This window comes from Canis lupus, chromosome 9, assembly GCF_003254725.2.
Source record: "Canis lupus dingo isolate Sandy chromosome 9, ASM325472v2, whole genome shotgun sequence".
Lineage (NCBI taxonomy): Eukaryota > Metazoa > Chordata > Mammalia > Carnivora > Canidae > Canis > Canis lupus.
The window spans coordinates 60,415,396-60,435,074 of NC_064251.1; the positions used below are offsets into that span (position 1 = coordinate 60,415,396).

Sequence of the window (19,679 nt, forward strand, 5' to 3'; positions counted from 1 at the left end):
GTGTGTGTGTGTGTGTTTTTCGACAGAGACAATGTATTTCTCTTTTAGTCCGTGAAAGATTCTGTGGGGTGGGCCTTAGTTAGAATCTCACTAACCCATTATATTACATTACAGTAGCAATTTAAACATAGAATAAGATGCTCTGAATGGGGGAAAAAACTTGCAGGTGTGTGAATACAGGAGTGGGCAGCATCATAAACTCTCTTAGGAAAATGATGAAAGGCCTATGTGCTCGCCCTCTCTGAGCTCAATGGAAAATATCTGAGAATTACACTCAATTGTCAGTGCAGGTGTCATTACTCCAAAGATCCTCTGTTACCAACACTTCACCGGTGATAACAGAAAAGTGCCTCTGTGCTTTCCTCCTGAGCAATCTCCCTCAATCACAGTAACACTGTCATAGAAAAGAAGACGGCAGATCTGCTCTCTAAAAGCAACAATTATTGAATACCCATCAAGAGAGAAAAGAGCCTTATTACCAAAATCAAGTCTAAGTGTGTGTTTGGGTAGATTAATATAAGCACAAATGTTTTATGGGAACTTTCTGTGTTTTTTTCCTAACGCAAATTAATATTTCTACTTGTTCGGTACATGCAATACATTTTCCTGCATAGATGTATTAGGTATGACAATGGTATGCTAATTATGGACATAAATCAGATTTTTGAGCTTAACTGGCTACCATAATAAATTTACAATTTGAGATCAGCAGCTATGAGCAAAGCAGAATGCTCAGATTGAGTGAGGCTGGCTTTGAGCTCCCAAAGGGGGTTGTTTGTTCTCCTATTTAGGTTCCTCTGACTTTTGATGTTACTAGCACCGAGTGTGATCTTATCTGGGAAAAAATGTTTACTCTGTTCCAGACACAGTGGTAGGTGCACTCACATGTGTCACCCTCACAACAGTTGTGTGAGAGAGTAAGTCGTGGATCCACATTTCATACATGAAGGAGGCAAAAAATGGCTGGGGCCACAGCCAGGGATGGAACTGATACTCAAACTCAGGTGGGTCTTCTGACTGCCCTTTGTGTTAAGTTTATCAACCAAGTGTCATTTCTGTGGGAAGACTTCCAGAACTTCTCCTCTGTCCCTTTTACACATCTCCTTCATAACACAGACCCTGTGCTGTTGACATCATCTGCCCATGTGTCTGCTTCCCTCGTTAGACTGTGAACTCCCCAAATGCTGGGACCCTGGTCTCAGACTTCATGTACCTCACACAGTTCCAGGCATACACTGGATGGGTCTGAATAAGTGTGGAGAAGTCTGCAGTTTGATGGATGATTGACTGCAGCATTTGCAGAATGAATGGTCTAGAAACGTGTGATGTTTGGACTGGAAACTCACTTCAATTTTAAGTTCCAGAAAGCTTTTATTGAAGCTTAATGTGGTTAGCTCAGGAGGATGTGGTGTGCTTTTCTCATAAGGCGGAACGTATACACCTTGGTGCTAAGGCTGTAGTTTGAAAACTGTGGACCAACACACATGGATGGTTTTCTTGTGCTTTCAGATAGGAATGCTCATTGGCTTAGTATAATGGGGCAGTGTTGTTGAGATCTAGGGTCTTCTCTACTTCCCACCTCCAGTTAGGATTGAAGGGGGAAGGCCTGAGAAGTCTAGGAGTGGAAGACAGGAAAGCTCATGGTAGAGCTTCTCTCTTCAGAAAGATAGGAAACAAGAATATTCTTCTGAAGAGCTGGAGGAATGAGTTAGAGATGGGAGAAGAAGGAAAAGTTTGGAGCAGACTCTTTCTGGAAAACTTGGCCTGATGCACTGACAGAGGATTCTGTCACCCGTGCTTGAAAAATTAAGTTGCCAAATTAAAATAATCAGCTTGGTTTTGTGACATTTTTGCATAGTACTTGAAGGAGGCACCCAGAAAGTAGAAAGTGATGTTTACTTGTATTGGAGGGATAGGCAAGGGGCAAGACTTAACTTTGTGGGTCCTTCCTACTCTACTTTGACTCTTTATTCTAATTATTTGTCACAGGCTCCAGCAGCCCATTAGCAGGTGTCATTTTTGGTTTTGGATCATTTTCATAAGAGTTAGTTGACTGTTACTCTAACGGTGATGGACTTAATAGAAACTTAGTTAAAAACTACAGGCAGAGGCAGTAAAAACTACTGTCAAGGGAACTTACCGAATGTCTAACAGGTGCCAGGCACACATTAGAGATTAAACAGTCAACACAGCCGTGATCCCTGCTCTCACAGAGTTGACACTAATGGAGAAGACAAAGAAAAGAAGCATGCATTATAAACTATGGTGAATCTGCAGATAGGGTTAGCCCAGAAGAGCCTCACATTCTGGGAATAAAATGTGTCTATTTAAGTGGGGATCAAAATTTTATAGTAAGAATGAGGGGAAACTTTATTAGGATTTTACCGAGAAAAAAAGAAACTCAAACTTTGGAAATAAATGGATTTCAACAAAATCTAGCTTTTATTCCAATAATGTATTCTTTCTTGGAAAGAAAGAATACATTTATTAATGAGACAATGATGGTTTTGTCTAATGAGACAATAATGGTTTTTTTTTTTAAGGGGAGAGGTTATGATTTTTCTGACCGCAGAACACTATATGTTTGACTTTTTCAGCATAATCATAAAAAGAGTAATTTTTCTAAAGGTATTAGAGGACTTCCTCAATTTCCCTCAGGCCTCTCTTAATCCTTTGATATTGAGTTCATTTTCTTTTGATGTGACTCTTGTGCCACCCTTCTTGATTTTCTTGATTTTTCTCTGTCCCAAGTTACCTGGTCTGATGTTGCCAGGTCTTCATTTGTTGGCCACTTTGCCGCAAATCTGAGCAGGTGTCCATCATCTCATACGGGGGCTTTATGAAATCCTGCATCCTTTGCAATGGTTGTAGTTTTATTTACATTTTGTTGTAGATGTTTGATGAAGAAGATATTGACAGAGGAGCAGGGAAAGATGGTAGGTTACACCAGAAGGGCTGAGTGGGGGACTTACTGGTTTAAGTGGCCACATCATTCATGAACGTTTTCCTCTTATAATGCCTCATGCTTTCCTATTCATTCTGGTGACTGCAGGGCATGAGGAATTCCTGAACAGGGTCCTGAAGGCACCTCTGACCTAGACAGAATCCAAAAGAGCTTTCAAAGCTGAGATTGGCAAGAATGTTAGACAGAGAGGGACAGGAAGAGTATTCCGGGCCCTGGATTGGGTGTATCTCCATACTTCAATTACAAAGTGGGGTGTATATCATATAGAAAGGAAACTTTGGGGATCCCTGGGTGGCGCAGCGGTTTGGTGCCTGCCTTTGGCCCAGGGCGCGATCCTGGAGACCCGGGATCAAATCCCACGTCGGGCTCCCGGTGCATGGAGCCTGCTTCTCCCTCTGTCTGTGTCTCTGCTTCTCTCTCTCTCTCTCTCTCTGTGACTATCATAAATAAATTTAAAAAAAAAATTAAAAAAAAAAAAAAGAAAGGAAACTGTGTCTTTGAGAGATTGCTTTCCTGAGGTATCACAGCTAGAAATGATCAGAACTGAGATTCACCCAGGCTTATTTGATGCAAGTCTGTGTTGTCTCCAGCATATGCCATGCTGCTCTGCTTTTTTTTAAATTGGAGGGTAAGTTGTTTTTTGAAAACTTTAAATACTGAATGCCAAATAGCTTTAACCAAAGGATGTATTCTCATCTGATGAATCTTGGCAAAAGGGATACCTCTCTTGGAGTACCCAAGATGGAGTTTTAAGAGCTCCTCAGGCTGTGGAAATCACTGTGAAAAATTGAAAGACCTTTTTCTGTGTCACTCTTCTTTGCTTTAAACTCATTCTAGACATAAGTTAAAAGCAGCTCTATGCTATCCAGGGAGGTACTACTTCATTATATTTCTAACATAACGGTGTTTGAGTGTTTAAATGTTAAAATTTTATTATAAAGTACTTCTCTTTTGATTATTTATATTAGAACTAGATCTTACATTGATCTTTTTAAAACTTACATATATAAATAGATTATCTAAGATTTTCTTTTTAGGGTAACAAAGTGGACATCTGGTAAGGTTGAGATCTACTGGACTATGCTGAAGAGAGAAATAATCACTTTCTACCTAGTTCTAAATCCTGGTCCTCAGAATGTTACTTCTCTTTAACCAGCCCTTTGGTCTCCCAGTGATTACAGAATATAGGGGAGGCCCATCAGTGTAGCATATAAAAGGCCCCTGGAGTCTGGCTCTTTTGACCTACCTTGCCTTCTGTCCTGCAGCCTGCATACTTTTCTTTCTGGCTATTCCATCTGCACACAGTTCTCAGATCAGGCCTGGTGGGTCAAGCCTGCAAGTCGTTGCTCAGTGAATTTTTTTTCTGTCTCTAATGCAACTTTATCCCCACCCCTTCCAGCCTTCTTCCCATATACTGAGAATAACCTCTTTTGAAAATTTAACTGATGTTCAACCTTCTCTGTGCTTGGAGTATTGACTCCTACTGTTAGAACCAGCTATTCTATTGTATGCCCCTTCCTATAGCCATGGTTTAAAATTTAAAATTTTATTTTCCCAGCTCATATTATTATTCTGTATACTCTAATTGGTCTACTTATGGTATTTTTGGTGAAATGAAAGACCCTTCAGATTATCTCCTCTCCATTTTTTTTTTTCAGTTTTGAAACAATAATAAACATATAGAAGAGGTGCCTGGGTGACTCAGTGGTTTAATTGTCTACCTTTGGCTCAGGTCACAGTCCCAGGGTCCTGCGTTCCAGCCCCGTGTTGGGCTCCCTGCTTAGTGGGGAGTCTGCTTCTCCTTCTTCTTCTCCCTCTGCCTCTCCCCCTGGTTGTACTCTCTCTCTCAAATAAATAAGATCTTAATATACATAAATGTAGAAAAGTTGAGGGGCATCTGGGTGACTTAGTTGGTTAAGCGTCTGTCTTTGGCTCAGGTCATGATCTCGGGGTCCTGGGATTGAGCCCCACATCGGGCTGTTTTTCCCTTTTCCTCTGCCTGCCTCTCCCCCTGCTTATGTGCTCTCTTGCTCTCTGTGTCAGATAAATAAAATCTTAAAAAAAAAAATTGTGAATACAATGCAAATGCCCCATTTGGGAGATGTTGCCAGAATAATACCCCCAAATACTTTAGTATGTATTTTTTTTTAAAGGAGACATTCTTGGGGCACCTGCCTGACTTAGTCTGTAGAGCCTGTGATTCTCAATCTTAGGGTCATGAGTGAAGCCCCCATGTTGGGCATGGAGACCACTTAAAAACAAAACCAGAATATTCTTTAACATAAGTACATTACAATCATCAAAATTTGAAAGTTAGTATTAGTTTTGACTCAATACTACCATGTAATACTTGGGCCCCTTGTGTATGTAGAGGCATATGTTACATTTATTTTTTTTTAATTTATTTTTTATTGGTGTTCAATTTACTAACATACAGAATAACCCCCAGTGCCCGTCACCCAATCACTCCCACCCCCCGCCCTCCTCCCCTTCTACCACCCCTAGTTCGTTTCCCAGAGTTAGCAGTCTTTACGTTCTGTCTCCCTTTCTGATATTTCCCACACATTTCTTCTCCCTTCCCTTATATTCCCTTTCACTATTATTTATATTCCCCAAATGAATGAGAACATATAATGTTTGTCCTTCTCCGACTGACTTACTTCACTCAGCATAATACCCTCCAGGTCCGTCCACGTTGAAGCAAATGGTGGGTATTTGTCATTTCTAATTGCTGAGTAATATTCCATTGTATACATAAACCACATCTTCTTTATCCATTCATCTTTCGTTGGACACCGAGGCTCCTTCCACAGTTTGGCTATCGTGACCATTGCTGCTAGAAACATCGGGGTGCAGGTGTCCCGGCGTTTCATTGCATTTGTATCTTTGGGGTAAATCCCCAGCAGTGCAATTGCTGGGTCATAGGGCAGGTCTATTTTTAACTCTTTGAGGAACCTCCACACAGTTTTCCAGAGTGGCTGCACCAGTTCACATTCCCACCAACAGTGTATGAGGGTTCCCTTTTCTCCGCATCCTCTCCAACATTTGTGGTTTCCTGCCTTGTTAATTTTCCCCATTCTCACTGGTGTGAGGTGGTATCTCATGGTGGTTTTGATTTGTATTTCCCTGATGGCAAGTGATGCAGAGCATTTTCTCATATGCATGTTGGCCATGTCTGTGTCTTCCTCTGTGAGATTTCTGTTCATGTCTTTTGCTCATTCATGATTGGATTGTTTGTTTCTTGGGTGTTGAGTTTAATAAGTTCTTTATAGATCTTGGAAAGTAGCCCTTTATCTGATATGTCATTTGCAAATATCTTCTCCCATTCTGTAGGTTGTCTTTGAGTTTTGTTGACTGTATCCTTTGCTGTGCAGAAGCTTCTTATCTTGATGAAGTCCCAATAGTTCATTTTTGCTTTTGTTTCTTTTGCCTTCGTGGATGTATCTTGCAAGAAGTTACCGTGGCCGAGTTCAAAAAGGGTGTTGCCTGTGTTCTCCTCTAGGATTTTGATGGACTCTTGTCTCACATTTAGATCTTTCATCCATTTTGAGTTTATCTTTGTGTATGGTGAGAGAGAGTGGTCTAGTTTCATTCTTCTGCATGTGGATGTCCAATTTTCCCAGCACCATTTATTGAAGAGACTGTCTTTTTTCCAGTGGATAGTCTTTCCTCCTTTATCGAATATTAGTTGCCCATAAAGTTCAGGGTCCACTTCTGGATTCTCTATTCTGTTCCACTGATCTATGTGTCTGTTTTTGGAGGCACATGTTACATTAAGTTGTTCAGTCTCTCTCTTTTTTTTTTTTTTTGTTTTTTGTTTTTTGTTTTTTTGTCATACTCTGGAATAGCTCAACATGTCCTACAGTTCTTTTTTTTTTTTTTTTTTTTTCAGATTTTATTTATTTGAGAGAATGTGCATGCAAGAGCATGGGGGGGATCCCTGGGTGGTGTAGCGGTTTAGCGCCTGCCTTTGGCCCAGGGCGTGATCCTGGAGACCCAGGATCGAATCCCACGTCGGGCTCCGGGTGCATGGAGCCTGCTTCTCCCTCTGCCTATGTCTCTGCCTCTCTCTCTCTCTCTCTCTGTGTGACTATCAATAAATTAAAAAAAAAAAAAAAAAAAGAGCATGGGGAGGGGTGGGGGTGGGCAGAGGGAGAAGCAGACTCCCCGCTGAGCAGGGAGCACAATGTGGGGCTCCAGCCCAGAACCCTGGAATCCTGACCCAACCTGAAGGTAGATGGTTAACCAAAAGAACCACCCAGGCACCCTCCTACACTTCTACGAACTTGACATTGGCTATTAACTTGTAGAAGATCCCTCAATTTGAATTTATCTGATGTTTCCTCAGGGTTGGGTTCTACTTCCAAGGCTAGAATATGATGAAAGTATTCTATATCATTTCATTGCATTATATCAGTTGGCACACTGTTTCAGTTTGTCACATTACTTGATTAAGGTCTTATCTCCCAGGCTTCTCCCTTCTTTTTCCCTTTATAATGTGCATTCAGAATATCATCATCTTATCCTTGTCAAATTTCTGATTCATTTATTTATATTAGCAGACTCATGATTTCCTGTTTTATTTATTTAATTAATTAATTAATTTAAAGATTTAAAGATTTAAAGATTTTATTTGTTCATTCATGAGAGACACAGAGAGAGAGAAAGGCAGAGACACAGGCAGAGGGAGAAACAGGATCCATGCAGGGAGCCCGATGTGGGACCCGATCCCGGGACTCCAAGATCACGCCCCGAGCCAAAGGCAGACGCTCCACCACTGAGCCACCCAGGTGTCCCATGTAATCTCTATCATAATTTGGTTTGATGCTCAGATCGTCACAGATTTTGTCAGCAAGAGCCCCTCCAAAATGGCTTTTGTGTCCCATTGGCATGTCCTAATTGTGTGTTGAAGCCTGCCTTTTTTCTAGCACAAGAGATTTCCAGTCCCAGCTCTGGAATCACACATTTCTTCAAGGAGCTCTGGTTCCTTTTAGTGGAGAATAGTACTTAGAAACCAAGATCTGGGCACTAAGAATGCTCATTATAATTGGGGTGTCTCTGCTCCCCTCAGTGGCTAGAGGTAGAGAATATATGTGTGAATATATGTGTGGAGATAGATCTACACACACACACACACACACACACACACACGCACATACATGCATTTGTATTCATTTCTTTTATCCATCTCCATGATTTCACACAGTTACAGCTAATTCCAATAGAACACCATAGGTTCATTCTTGTTTTTTTCCTGGTCCATATTTGTAACTCTCTTATCTGATAGTAGTAATGGTTTCCATTATATATTTACATGGTTGATCAGTCTTGGTCAGACTCTGGCTACTGTAGCTCCTTTCCTCTGTGGCTGACCTTCTCACTCCACTTGGACTCTGACCTCTTAGGCATCAAATCCTCCTCCTACTGTAGACCTCCTTCTCAACTGCTTGGACTCTGTCCCACTACTCTTCATGGAAGCCCTCTTACCCACTTAGGCTCTGACATCCCACACTGAACTGCCTTCCAGATGTTCTTTTTATTCCTCTTAGGTTCTAACACCAGTCTAGTCAACTTCTTTCTCCTGACAGATGCCAGGCCTTGCCCCTACTTAAACACCCTTTCCCTTACTCTTGAGTTCTGACATTCCAGGCCAGACCTCTTTCTGTGTGGACACTCCTTATCTTGCTGGAGCCCCGTCTTTCCCTTATGAGGAAACTCTCCTCACTCTACTCAGACTCCAACACTCTGGGCCTGGTTGCTCCTACAGGAGGATATCCTCCTCCCTGTGCTTGAACTTTGACATTCTGCTCATACCTGTTCTCATAAATGACCACCTTCCTCAGCTTGGGCAGTGTGTGCCTCCATTGCTCCCATCACGCACACCCCTGCCTTGCTTGGGCTCATCTGATGGCTTTGAACTGAACTATTCGCAAGAGATAGGGAGAGCTTTTTAAAATTTGTGATGGTTTTCTATTAAAATACTTATGACACTGGAGTGGGATCCCATCGTACATACAGTTACACAAGATCACTCAGATACGTGTACATACACAGAACAGTGGGAATGATTATCCTGACAGTCCATTCAGCAGAGTGAAATTAGAAATGCAGGCCATCTTTCCTCATCAGACTCAGTTCCTGAGGTCAGCTGGAGGGTAAGCAGCTCACCCAGCTGACAGATGGGAACATAGACAGTTTTCATTCAGTATGACCCCCAAACTCAGGCCAGCTACTTTGTGTCTATAAAACCACGTCTGCTCTATGTTGGGGGCAATGTTAGGGCTTTTACAGGATTTTTTTTTTTTTTTTTTTTTTTTTTTTACCATGGGCCATTTGACTCTAAGCACTCTCTCTTGAACTTGCCCCTGCACATCTTACAAGGGCCTGTAATGGCATGGCTCGGGTCAGTGAGGCCAGGTGTGTAGGAATACTCGGATGCTGCCTGAGTTCTTCTGAAGTTCAAGACTTTGTATTTGCCTCACACAAAACAAAAGCCTCTCCATTTGCTCCATTTGACTGTTAGGCCAGGAAGTGATGGCAGAGCCTAGGACAAAGTTACCTGGGCCAGGTGAGAGAAGCATGGATGATGGCCAGTGCCTGGGAAGCAGACTTGTCCCATTTCGGTTTTACCCCATCAAGGTTCTGCTGATTGGCCATGATAATTTTATAACTTGATTTAAAGTCCGAGCTAAATAAAGTCCTTCGAAAAGAGTTCCAACTTCCCTCACACGAACTGTTTTGTTGTAGATGTCTTTTTTCCCTACTAAGGCCATGGCCTTCCTAAATGCAGGCACCTTTTGTTGTTTGAGCCCTAGCCTTGGACCGAGCCCAAGGGGTACTCTGCACTACAGACTTGAGTGGTTGCATGAAGGTAGCAAGTGAAGCAGGCCCAGAGATGTTTGGAACTCCTTTAGATGTTCAGGGATGAGCAGCGTAATGGAGTGTTTGTTTCCTGTCTCTGGACTAGGAAGTAGTGTTTACTCCATGATGACAGACACGCACAAAATGGAGTGGAGGGTCTCCATATCCTCACCTGCACCCTTGCAGGCAGGGCGAAGCTGTCGTGCCAGCACTAATGAAGCAGTACAGGAAACGCCACTGGATAAGGTTCAGCTGTGAACCCTGGCCTCCCAACAGGGGAAAAGAGGGATCCTTTGAAGAAGACGACAGCTGGGTTTTGGTTTCAAGACCTTAGCACTGCCATCACTGGATATTCATCTGTCAGTGCACAGGGGACAACATGTGGGGAACAGTTGTGTCTGATCAGGCCACACGGAGGAAGAAATGGCTGATCTCCAGGGTATCTACAAAACCTCCCATGGCTGAGTGTTCTGCTTAGTGTAGCCAAAAAGATTGGATTGGGACTAAGGTTGGAGCTGCATGTGAGAAGCTGGGCACTGTGCTACAGGCCTGGTGGCCCTACCACGTCCCTCACCTTCCCTCAGCCCCCTAGCAGTGGAGGGTGCAGAGGCTTGGGGGCAAGGCCTGTGCCAGCTGGCCAGCCGAACCCAGTGGCAAAGACTGCTTCCACGTATACCACAGTCTTTAATGATCAGAGAATGCAGCCTGTCCCATGTCACTTCATCAAGGATTCCTAGAATGACTCCAGTTTTTCTCTCATTTGCTTAACGCCATGATTTCCTTGCAAGAAAATATTTTCTCTTTGCTTCCCCCACGCATCTCTCCCCTGCCCCCTTCCTGACTTGGAGTTGTTGGATTTAACTAGAGGTATTTTCTTTTTCAGGGGGGAAAAATGTGTAACCCTTGGTTGAATTTGTTTACTAAGAGTCCTCTAATCTGGGCAAGAGTTTTCGTCTGAGGGGATTTATTGTTCCCACCATAATGGCTTTTAACTCAGCCAAGGTTTATTTAACAGAATAGGAAGGGAGAAACTTATCTCCTCCCTAATCCCTCTTGAATGTTTACATTGCTCTGCCAAAGTAAATGCTGTGGCAAGTGGCAGCAGTCATTTGCTGTGTAATAGTCAATATGCAGCTGCCAGAGCTGATTGAAACATATTAACATAAGTGATAATACTGTCATAGAAGTGAAAAGTTAAGTTGCTTATCAGTATATTTTGATAAGCTACTTAAATTTTACAGTAGCATGTGCTGGCCTCAGACAGACATTAATGATGGAGAACTGTGCCGTTTATCTGTCCTCTGGATTGCCTCTCACTTCATCTGTTACCCTCGGCAGTGCAGCTGTAATCTGGACGAGGTGCTGTTTCCCTCTGCCTGGTGGGATCAGTGCTCCCCTGAGCATCAGGAATGGACCCCAGGAGCCCAGCAGGGTGGGCGGGAGCAGGACAGCAGGAGCTTGGTACGATATCATCCTCCTCGCTTGACTATCTGTCCCTTTGGGAAAGTTTCTTATGGAGAATAAAGCCTTTTAAATTAAGTGCCAGAACTTCTTGTGGGGGTGGGGAGCGGAGAGATAGTTCAACACCAGTTCTCGAACATTAACCTGCCTTGACTCTTAGTGTTTGTTTAGTTGTGTTTGTTCAGTCAACACCGAGCACCGATGGTGTGCTGGGCTCCATGCTTGGCCCCAGGAAGACGAAGTGAAGAAAGATGAGATCCTTCCTTCTCTGTTTGTGCACAGTCCGTTAGCAGAACAGACACACCATTGAGTGCCACATGGTGTGTGGAATGTTCAAATGGGGGTATGCACGTGACCAGGACAGCACAGAGAAAAGAGAATTAGGGCATGAGGGGCGGGGATGGGGAGCGTGTGGGGAACCGTTATTGGGAGGATGCATGGAAATCAGCTAGTCTAGACCATGAAGGTCAGAGGGAGTAAAGGGCCAAGTGTATGCAAGCTCAGGCAGGCTTGAGGATGCCTGGCCATTCTCAGAGGGAGGCTGCGACGAGAGAAGAATGCACTTGGGAAAGCAGAGCACACAGCCAGTCAGGGACCTAACAGCAAAACCTCCAGTGCCATCCTAAGAAGTCCGGTAGTGATGGGGCACCACTGCAGGAACCAGATCTGTGTGCCACCTAGATGTGCGTTTTAGGAAGATTATTCCTGAAGCCTCACATTGGGGAGAGTTAGGTCAGGACCAGACTGTCCTTGGAGAGAAGGGGCACCATGGTGAGGACCCAGTAGAGGGAAGTGGGGACAGAGAGGTAGAGCTCCTCCTGCAGTAAGTCTCGAAGGGGTGCAGGAAAGGTAGGATGTTTGATGCTACAGTATGACTGGTTTCAGGCTCATGGGGCCTTTGTCCCCTTGCAGACAGCAGCAAGGGAGGTGCTATATGTAGGAGTGTGTGGCTGTGTGTGTGCAGTCATGTGGAACTTTCCTGGAAAGGGTGGGTATGGTGGGAGAGGCCTGGGGAGCTATTCAGAGATGGTTCCTGATTGCAGAGTCTGCTTTGAATTTCTTCTCTGTGAACCTGTTCTAGCTCTGAGCCATGGGAATAATTTATAATGGGCATTCAGCACTCCACCTTACACAGGCAATTTTTTTAAATCCCAGAAATAATTAGCATTCTGTGTTTCCAGCAGCCTATAACAGGAAGACTCTTCAGGATGTCGAGGAAAAACTGAAATGTACAGTCTTGAATCAGCTCCTGGTTAAAGTTTTTGACCTGCATACTAATATTTCATGTTTCTCCTCTTCTTTCCCCAGTTATCTTCCCTGGTTCGAAGTATTTTATAAGCTGCTTAACATCTTGGCGGATTACACGGCAAAAGGCCAGGTATTCACCTTCTATTTTATTCTTTTTAGCAAGTAACTTCAACTTTTTTGATTATTAAAGTAATACGTACCTTATATTCAATCAAAATGTTTACCAAGGGATCCCTGGGTGGTGCAGCGGTTTAGCGCCTGCCTTTGACCCAGGGCGCGATCCTGGAGACCCGGGATCGAATCCCACGTCGGGCTCCCGGTGCATGGAGCCTGCTTCTCCCTCTGCCTGTGTCTCTGCCTCTCTTTCTCTCTCTCTCTCTCTCTCTCTCTGTGTCACTATCATAAATAAATAAAAATTAAAAAAAAATGTTTACCAAAAAAAGTAATGCACGCCCATTATAGAAAACTTGGGAAATAGGAAGGAAGAGAAAAATCTCTCCTTATATGTTCCTCTTTCCCCCTTCCTTAAAAGAACAATTGCTAGTATTTAGGGATGTTTTCTTCCTTTACTTTATAAGTAAAGAAATAATAATTAGACCCTTAGCATTCAGAGTTAATATTCTGATATTTGATATTCCCTATAAGTTCATGACATGTATTAAATTATAATTTTGCTAAGGCACAAATTTGAATTGCTTGTGTCATGCTGCAAAGCTTGATTTGTTGAGTAAAACATTTAAGTGGCAAGTGATCTACCCACCTCTCCCAAGTTCCTCTCTCAGTAAGGCTTTATTCTGCTCTTTTGGTAATTTCTTTAAGGTTCTGAAAAGTTACTTTAAAAGTTAACTCTATATTACTGTTCTTTTGGAAGAAATGATATGCTGAAGTGTCTTCTGTGGATGTCAGGGTCAAGTGGAGATTTAGACTTCCATGGCTCACATTTTTCAGGTGCTATAGTAACAGAAGCATTTCCCTGAGCTAGTAAAAAACACTGAATATTGTTCATGGGTGCATAACATTTTACTAAGGACCTTAGAAACATTAGAGAGAGAGAGAGAGAGAGAGAGTGCATATGCACACATGAAGTTGGGGAAGGACAAAGGGGAAAGGAGAGAGAAAGAGAGGAAGAGAAGACTCCCTGCCGCCCATGGAGCCCGATGCAGGGCTTGATTTCACAACCCTGAGACCATGACCTGAGCTGAAATCAAAAGGCAGGTGATTAACCGACTGTGCCACCCAGGCGCCCCTGTTGGGAGTTTTTATTATTTGGGATTTTTTTTTCCACTGTAAGTATAGCTGTTAGAATCTTTGAGCATAAAGCATTTTCTTCATTTTGGATTATTTCCTTAAGAGGAGAATCTCAGATGGGCCATTTTAAGGCCATAATTCAGTAATTTTGGGGTAGGGGAGAGGGAAAGCTGTCTTTCATTTTTATATCCTTAAGATTCATGTCCTGGTGGCTCTGAGAAGGTCCTGTAGTGGAGAAATGTGTGTTATTCAGTGCTTCCCATCTCATTTGGCCCCTAAAAGTCCTTTTTATTCCATTACATATGTTAATATTCTGAGATACTAGTATTTCCTAGGACATACTTGAGGAAATGCTGTTTTGGAGAAGAAAAGTGGAAATTGTATGTATAATGAAGAAATCTTTCCTTCAAGTTAGATTTACTCACCAGCAGTATATTCTAGAGGCCATAGTTAACAGAAGGAAATAGAAATGGCTCCCTAGGTCACTGCACTCACTCTGAAAAGATGCTTAGGTATCAGGGAATTCTGTTATGAAGGAAAGTGATTTATTCTTTGATGAATGAATTCAAAGGTTATCTTGGGTCTGTTCATTGATTTCTGTTTACAATTCACTTTAGTCAAACATTCAGGTTTTCACTCAAATTTGAAAGATCTCTTTAGTAAATAGAATCGCATCACATGTGGGCTCTTAATAGTCTTAGAATTTGGGATTGACTCATGTATTTTTTTCTTCCGTATTTATGCTCCAGTCATTAAAACACAGTAGACTTTTAAAAACATGCCTTGTGATACAGAAAAGGTTGGGTATGTACGGCCTATGCATAGGGGAGATATAATGATTACCTGTAAAATTGGTATACCATTCCTCTGGGCCATTGCCCCAGGAAGGACCCAGTCTCTTGGACTGTTGAAGATTTGCAGTCAGTGATGTGTTTTAGTGGAGTCTGTTTCCCCTGTACCTAGTCCTTTTACTATTAAATTTTTTTCTAGTTAAAGGAATTATGACACAGATGATATGGAATCTGTCTACAACTGGCTTATTTCTTGGCAAGGTGTGGATCATCAGATTAGACCAGGAGGAAAGAACTTTTATTTAAAACAAAAACAAAAACAAAAAACAGAATCCCTTCCCCAAGTCCAAAAGTCTTTGGGCATGGTAGGCTTCGGGGTGGGGGTGGGGGGTGGGGGTGAGTAATGACCACGACAGCTCCGAGTGGAGTGTTGGAGCCTAAGATGCATGATGAGGGTGCCTGTCTGGATCATTGATCCACTATGGTTGTCAGCCTCTGGATGGGGCATTGAGGGCCACCCTTGGAAGAATTATTGAGTTGAAGAGGACATCCGAGCTAGAGAGCAGGCTGGCTGAGTGTGTTGGAGCCTAAGAGATGAAATGGTTGTTTATGTGTGACAGCAGTAGCTATGGTTTGGCACCAGATATCAGAACTCTAGGAGGATCTAGAAGGATCCACAAAGGAAAGGGGGCAGCAGTGGCCTAGCACTGGGGCTTTGCGGCCTAGGGTGGGGAGGGCATTCTTGTTGGCGAGGAGTGGACAGTAGTGGCCTAGCACTGGATGTCTGTATTCAAGCAGGGCAAGGAGAGCTTGGTGAATAAGGTCAGCCGTGAAAGATTGGTTACATATAAATTAGTAAGTAGATTAAGAAAATAGGATTGATTCTTCATTTCTATAGAACTTCGTTACAAATATGAAAAGGAAAGAAACTAGAAGGATTCCTGCGTTTGATTAGAATTAGAGCCATTAGTATGAACTGATGCCTTTCAATGTATGTGATGTAGAAATCAATAAAGATGTGTATATTGTGAGTCTTCGTGTGTGTAGTATGTTCGCTGGCTCTAACCACTAAGAGAGTCTGGGGTTAGCAATACCCAGGTAGCAGTGAGCACACGTAGTATGCAAATTGTCGTTTCTAAATAACATTTTCCACTAAAAGGAGACAGGACACTATGAAGAAATGTCTTAATTCTAGGACCAGGGCAGGGGAAGTATAAAATGTGAACCTGGAATATCTTTTTGTGTCAAGAAGGACTCAAAGGAAGTGCTCAACACGTGATAGGACATGTCAGAAAGACACAGAAGTGAGCTTGAAATGGATAAGGAGGTTCCCATTGGTCCAGGTCTGGGACAATTTGAGCATTAAAATAAATAATGGTAACGAAAGACTGTAGCCATTGAATAAGACAGGAAAGCATGTGTGCTTACCAGTGTAAATCAGTAAATAGATAAGTTAAAAAATTCAATGAGAAGGGGATGTGTACATAAAGTATCACTCCACAAAATGCTTGCTAAACACAAAGGAGAGTAAGTACCTTCACAGTAGACTTCAGATGAATTAATCAAATGTTCAAAGTGGACATCATCAGTAATGGAATGAATTGAAGTCTGAATCAACAGAAAACATCAGACAATTGAGAATTACTCTGCAAAATGGCTGGTCTCAACTGTCAAGTGCCTACAAATCTAGGAAAGACTCGGGACCTGTTCTAGACTTAAAGGCACCATGTGATTCTGAGCTGGCTTATGTTGTTATCCAAGGACATTATGGACACATCTGATAAAACTTGAAGGGACCTAAGGATTTGATGGTAATATTCTATCAATGTTAATTTCCTGATTTTGATAATTAGTTGTGGTTGTACCAGAGAATGTCCTTTGTGTTTATGGGTGATGGAACATGGTGTCAGCAGCTTACTTTTAAGTAGTTCAGGAAATAAAAAATTGCTGCCCTGTAATTGTATAAATTTGAGATTGTCTCAGAGCAAAATTAAACTTGTATGCTTGTGCACACACACTCGTCTGTGAAAAACTTGAGTGATTGATCAGAGTTCAGATTGAAACAGGTTTTTAATCCGGGCTCATTCTCTTTTTTCCCCTCCTTTCAACTCCCTACCTAAGACAGCTATGTGAAGCAGTGGAGAAATCCCTGGGCTTGCACCCAGAAAACCTGGATGTAACTCCTGGCTATGCAGCTTACTAACTGGGGGGATTTGAGCCCAGTTGTTTTACCCTTCAGGGCCTCAGTTTTCAATCTGTGAAGTGGGCTAGTTGTGAGGATCAGAGAGATAACAAATGGAAACACATGTAAGCTCAATACTATTAGCACAGACAGTTCCACAGGGTAGGAGAAAGGGCTTTTGCATAATTCTGTAAGCAGCATTCTTTTGAGCATTTTAAAAGTGAATCTGTTTCCAATCGAATAATTTGTACTGTTCTATATTTCATTCTGTGGCTCAATTTCACTAATTAAAATGCACAGCCACCATACTATATTGCATGCTGTTGTATGTAGTTCATTTTTACTTTCCATAATTGGATGCTGCTGTGTGTATCTAGTGAACACTCAATAAAATTAATTGAGGGTAATGATGATGAAGACAAAATCTATAGTGTCATCGTTATATCTCCCAACCAGCCCCCACCCTGTAAGCTAGGATTGTTTGCTTTTAAAAGTTGTTGCTATGGAGTTGAGTGGATACGTTCCCTGAAAGCTTATGGTATACGATCCGTAAAAGGCGGTCATGGTAGGTGTCTCACTCAGTAGAAAATGTCAAACTTGGTGTGGGAGGATCTATTTGGCTCTTCTATTGAGCTGTATGTAAGCAGTGTCTTTTGTCCAACCCCACTTGAGTATCAAGCCTATTTCTGTACTGGGACCAGCATCTCCCCAGCCCCCTCAGTCATGAGGGCCTCTAGCTCACTGTGTGTGCAGACCTCCCTGCAGGCCTCTGACTAGGGGCTCAGCCTTGCTTTTGTTACTTAGGCCTTTTATTTCTTTCAGGAGAATCAGTGGAATGAGCTTCTGGAAACTCTGCACAGACTTCCCATCCCTGACCCAGGAGTGTCTGTTCATCTCAGCGTGGTAAGTGGGGACAGAAAATTAGCAATTGCCGAGAAGCATTTCATTATTGACGGTGAGACGGAGTTAGCCAAACAGGATCATCTTTGTCATCTGTATCTTCCCAGGCCCTACCTCTGCATACTCTGAAAGCTCTGGACTTGAGACAGGCCATGGAGTTCAATTTCTTCCTTTTCTGGGATTCCATAAGGAATGGGTCCCAGATGTCCCCAGGCTTCTCTCTTCCTGGTTGTCATCCTATCACCAGCATCTCCTAGATGGCAGGTGCTGGGCTTGGAATGGCCCCTCTCTGCCTCCTCAGCCCCCCTTACCCTGGGGATCCCTGCCTCGTGCTTTGTCCCCCAGTACTGCTATGCATGCCTCTTCGCCCATCCTGTAGTCCCTGAATTTTCAACACTGCCTCTCTCCTTTTCACCAAGCTGACCTACATTCATCCTTCAGAACTCACCTTGGAGTTTATTTCCAGAGAAATCCTCCCCTTGACCCCTGTCCCCAAGTCCTAGTCAAGGGTTTTTTTTTTTGTCCCCAAGCAGCTTGTACACTTTGCAGTGCTTAGTCGTATGCCACATCTCTTTTCCTGTCTTGGCCACTGGACTGTACATCTTCTTGAAAAGAACAGGGATGGAGAGAGCCTAGCATAGTTCCTGGCCTCCAGTAATAATCGTTTCTTTAAACTCTTTTAAGTACATGCTACACGATGTGTAGTAAGCCGGGTGGAAAACCCTCTGAACTGGGAAGTTTCTGTCCTAGCTGTAGTTTTGCCAGTGACCTGAGTGGTCTTAATTAAAACATTTAACCTTGTGGACCTTGAGTTCCCCATTGGTCAGATAAGGCATCAAAAAAGGTGTAGGGGATCTTTTTCATATTTCAGTTACTGGAATTCTCTACTTCTCTAGATCAAACCCTCATCTCCACCTTCATCAGAATTCTCAGATGGATCCCCTTAAGCCAGCTCTTGATTACCCAGGAGCTATTTTTCCTATGTTGTGGGATCTGAATGTTTAAAAAGTTGGTTTTGTTTTTGTTTTGTTTTGTTTTTTAAGATTTTAAGATTTTATTAGTTTCCTTTGAGAGAGAGAAAGAGCAAGCAAGTGCAGGGGAGCTGGGGAAGGGCAGAGGATGAAGGAGAAAGAATCTCAAGCAGACTCCATGCTGGGCATAGAGCCCAACGTAGGGCTTGATCTCAGATCATGACCTGAGCTTAGATCAAGACTTGGACATTTAACTGGCTGGGGCACTCAGGATCCCTTGAATGTTTAAAAAAGTTCTCCCGGATGTGAGGGCAATCTGGCTGTAGCATTTGGCACCCCATTCATCTGGCTGATCTGGCTGCCTAAGCAGGCGTCCCCTTCCTCCCTCACCACTCCATGTGCATCCCTCCTGAAGCTGAAGCTGTGTGCTTAGTCAGAGAGGACAACCTTCCCTGATAGAGGAGGACCGTTCTTCAGTCAGGGGTATATGAGTAGCTGCACTCCACTGCTAGAACCTCCAAATAGGCTCTCGAGGTCTAGTTGTAGGAGAATGTAGAGTAGTCAAGCTTCCAAGACTCTAGACACATCCAAATGAGATGTTGCATGTGGCAGTCTGCCTTTCTGTAGATAGATAGGTAGATAGATTTTTTAAATAAAAGAAACTTTTGTCTTTCATCTTCACTAGAACCAGGTACAGTGTTGATATTCAGTGGTTAGTATCTTGGTATTAGCCTTCATAAAGAAAATGAACATATCTTACAGGTTTTTTTTAAAAATGATGAACAAATTGAAAATAGTATTACTACCAGTAACTAATAATAGATCTTCTACTTATTAAGTTATTAATTTCTGCCAAGTATGCATCCCTAATGCTCAAAACAATTCTGCAAAACAGATAGTAGTGTTCTCATGTTATAGATGAGGGTTAGAGAGGAAAAGGTACTTGCTTATCCAAGGCTATGTGGTTAATACGTGAGAAGATTGAGGTTTTCAAACCCAGGGCTGACTTCCAAGCCTATGTTCTTTCCACTAGGCCATGAGTGTTGAAAGAA

General features: G+C 42.7%; 1 protein-coding gene across 18 annotated transcripts in view; it reads left to right on the plus strand.

The window, feature by feature from the left end:
• DENND1A (DENN domain containing 1A) overlaps nucleotides 1–19,679 on the plus strand; it is a 539,854-nt gene that overhangs the window by 260,893 nt on the left and 259,282 nt on the right. For 13 of the 18 annotated variants that reach the window (XM_049114466.1, XM_025475080.3, XM_025475091.3 and 10 more), the window contains 3 exons: nucleotides 11,165–11,287; nucleotides 12,596–12,665; nucleotides 17,579–17,659. In XM_049114466.1, coding sequence (XP_048970423.1) covers nucleotides 11,165–11,287; nucleotides 12,596–12,665; nucleotides 17,579–17,659 — 274 coding nt within the window. The remainder of the gene's footprint in view (nucleotides 1–11,164; nucleotides 11,288–12,595; nucleotides 12,666–17,578; nucleotides 17,660–19,679) is intronic. The other 5 variants (XM_049114465.1, XM_049114467.1, XM_025475078.3 and 2 more) reach the window with 1 other exon arrangement.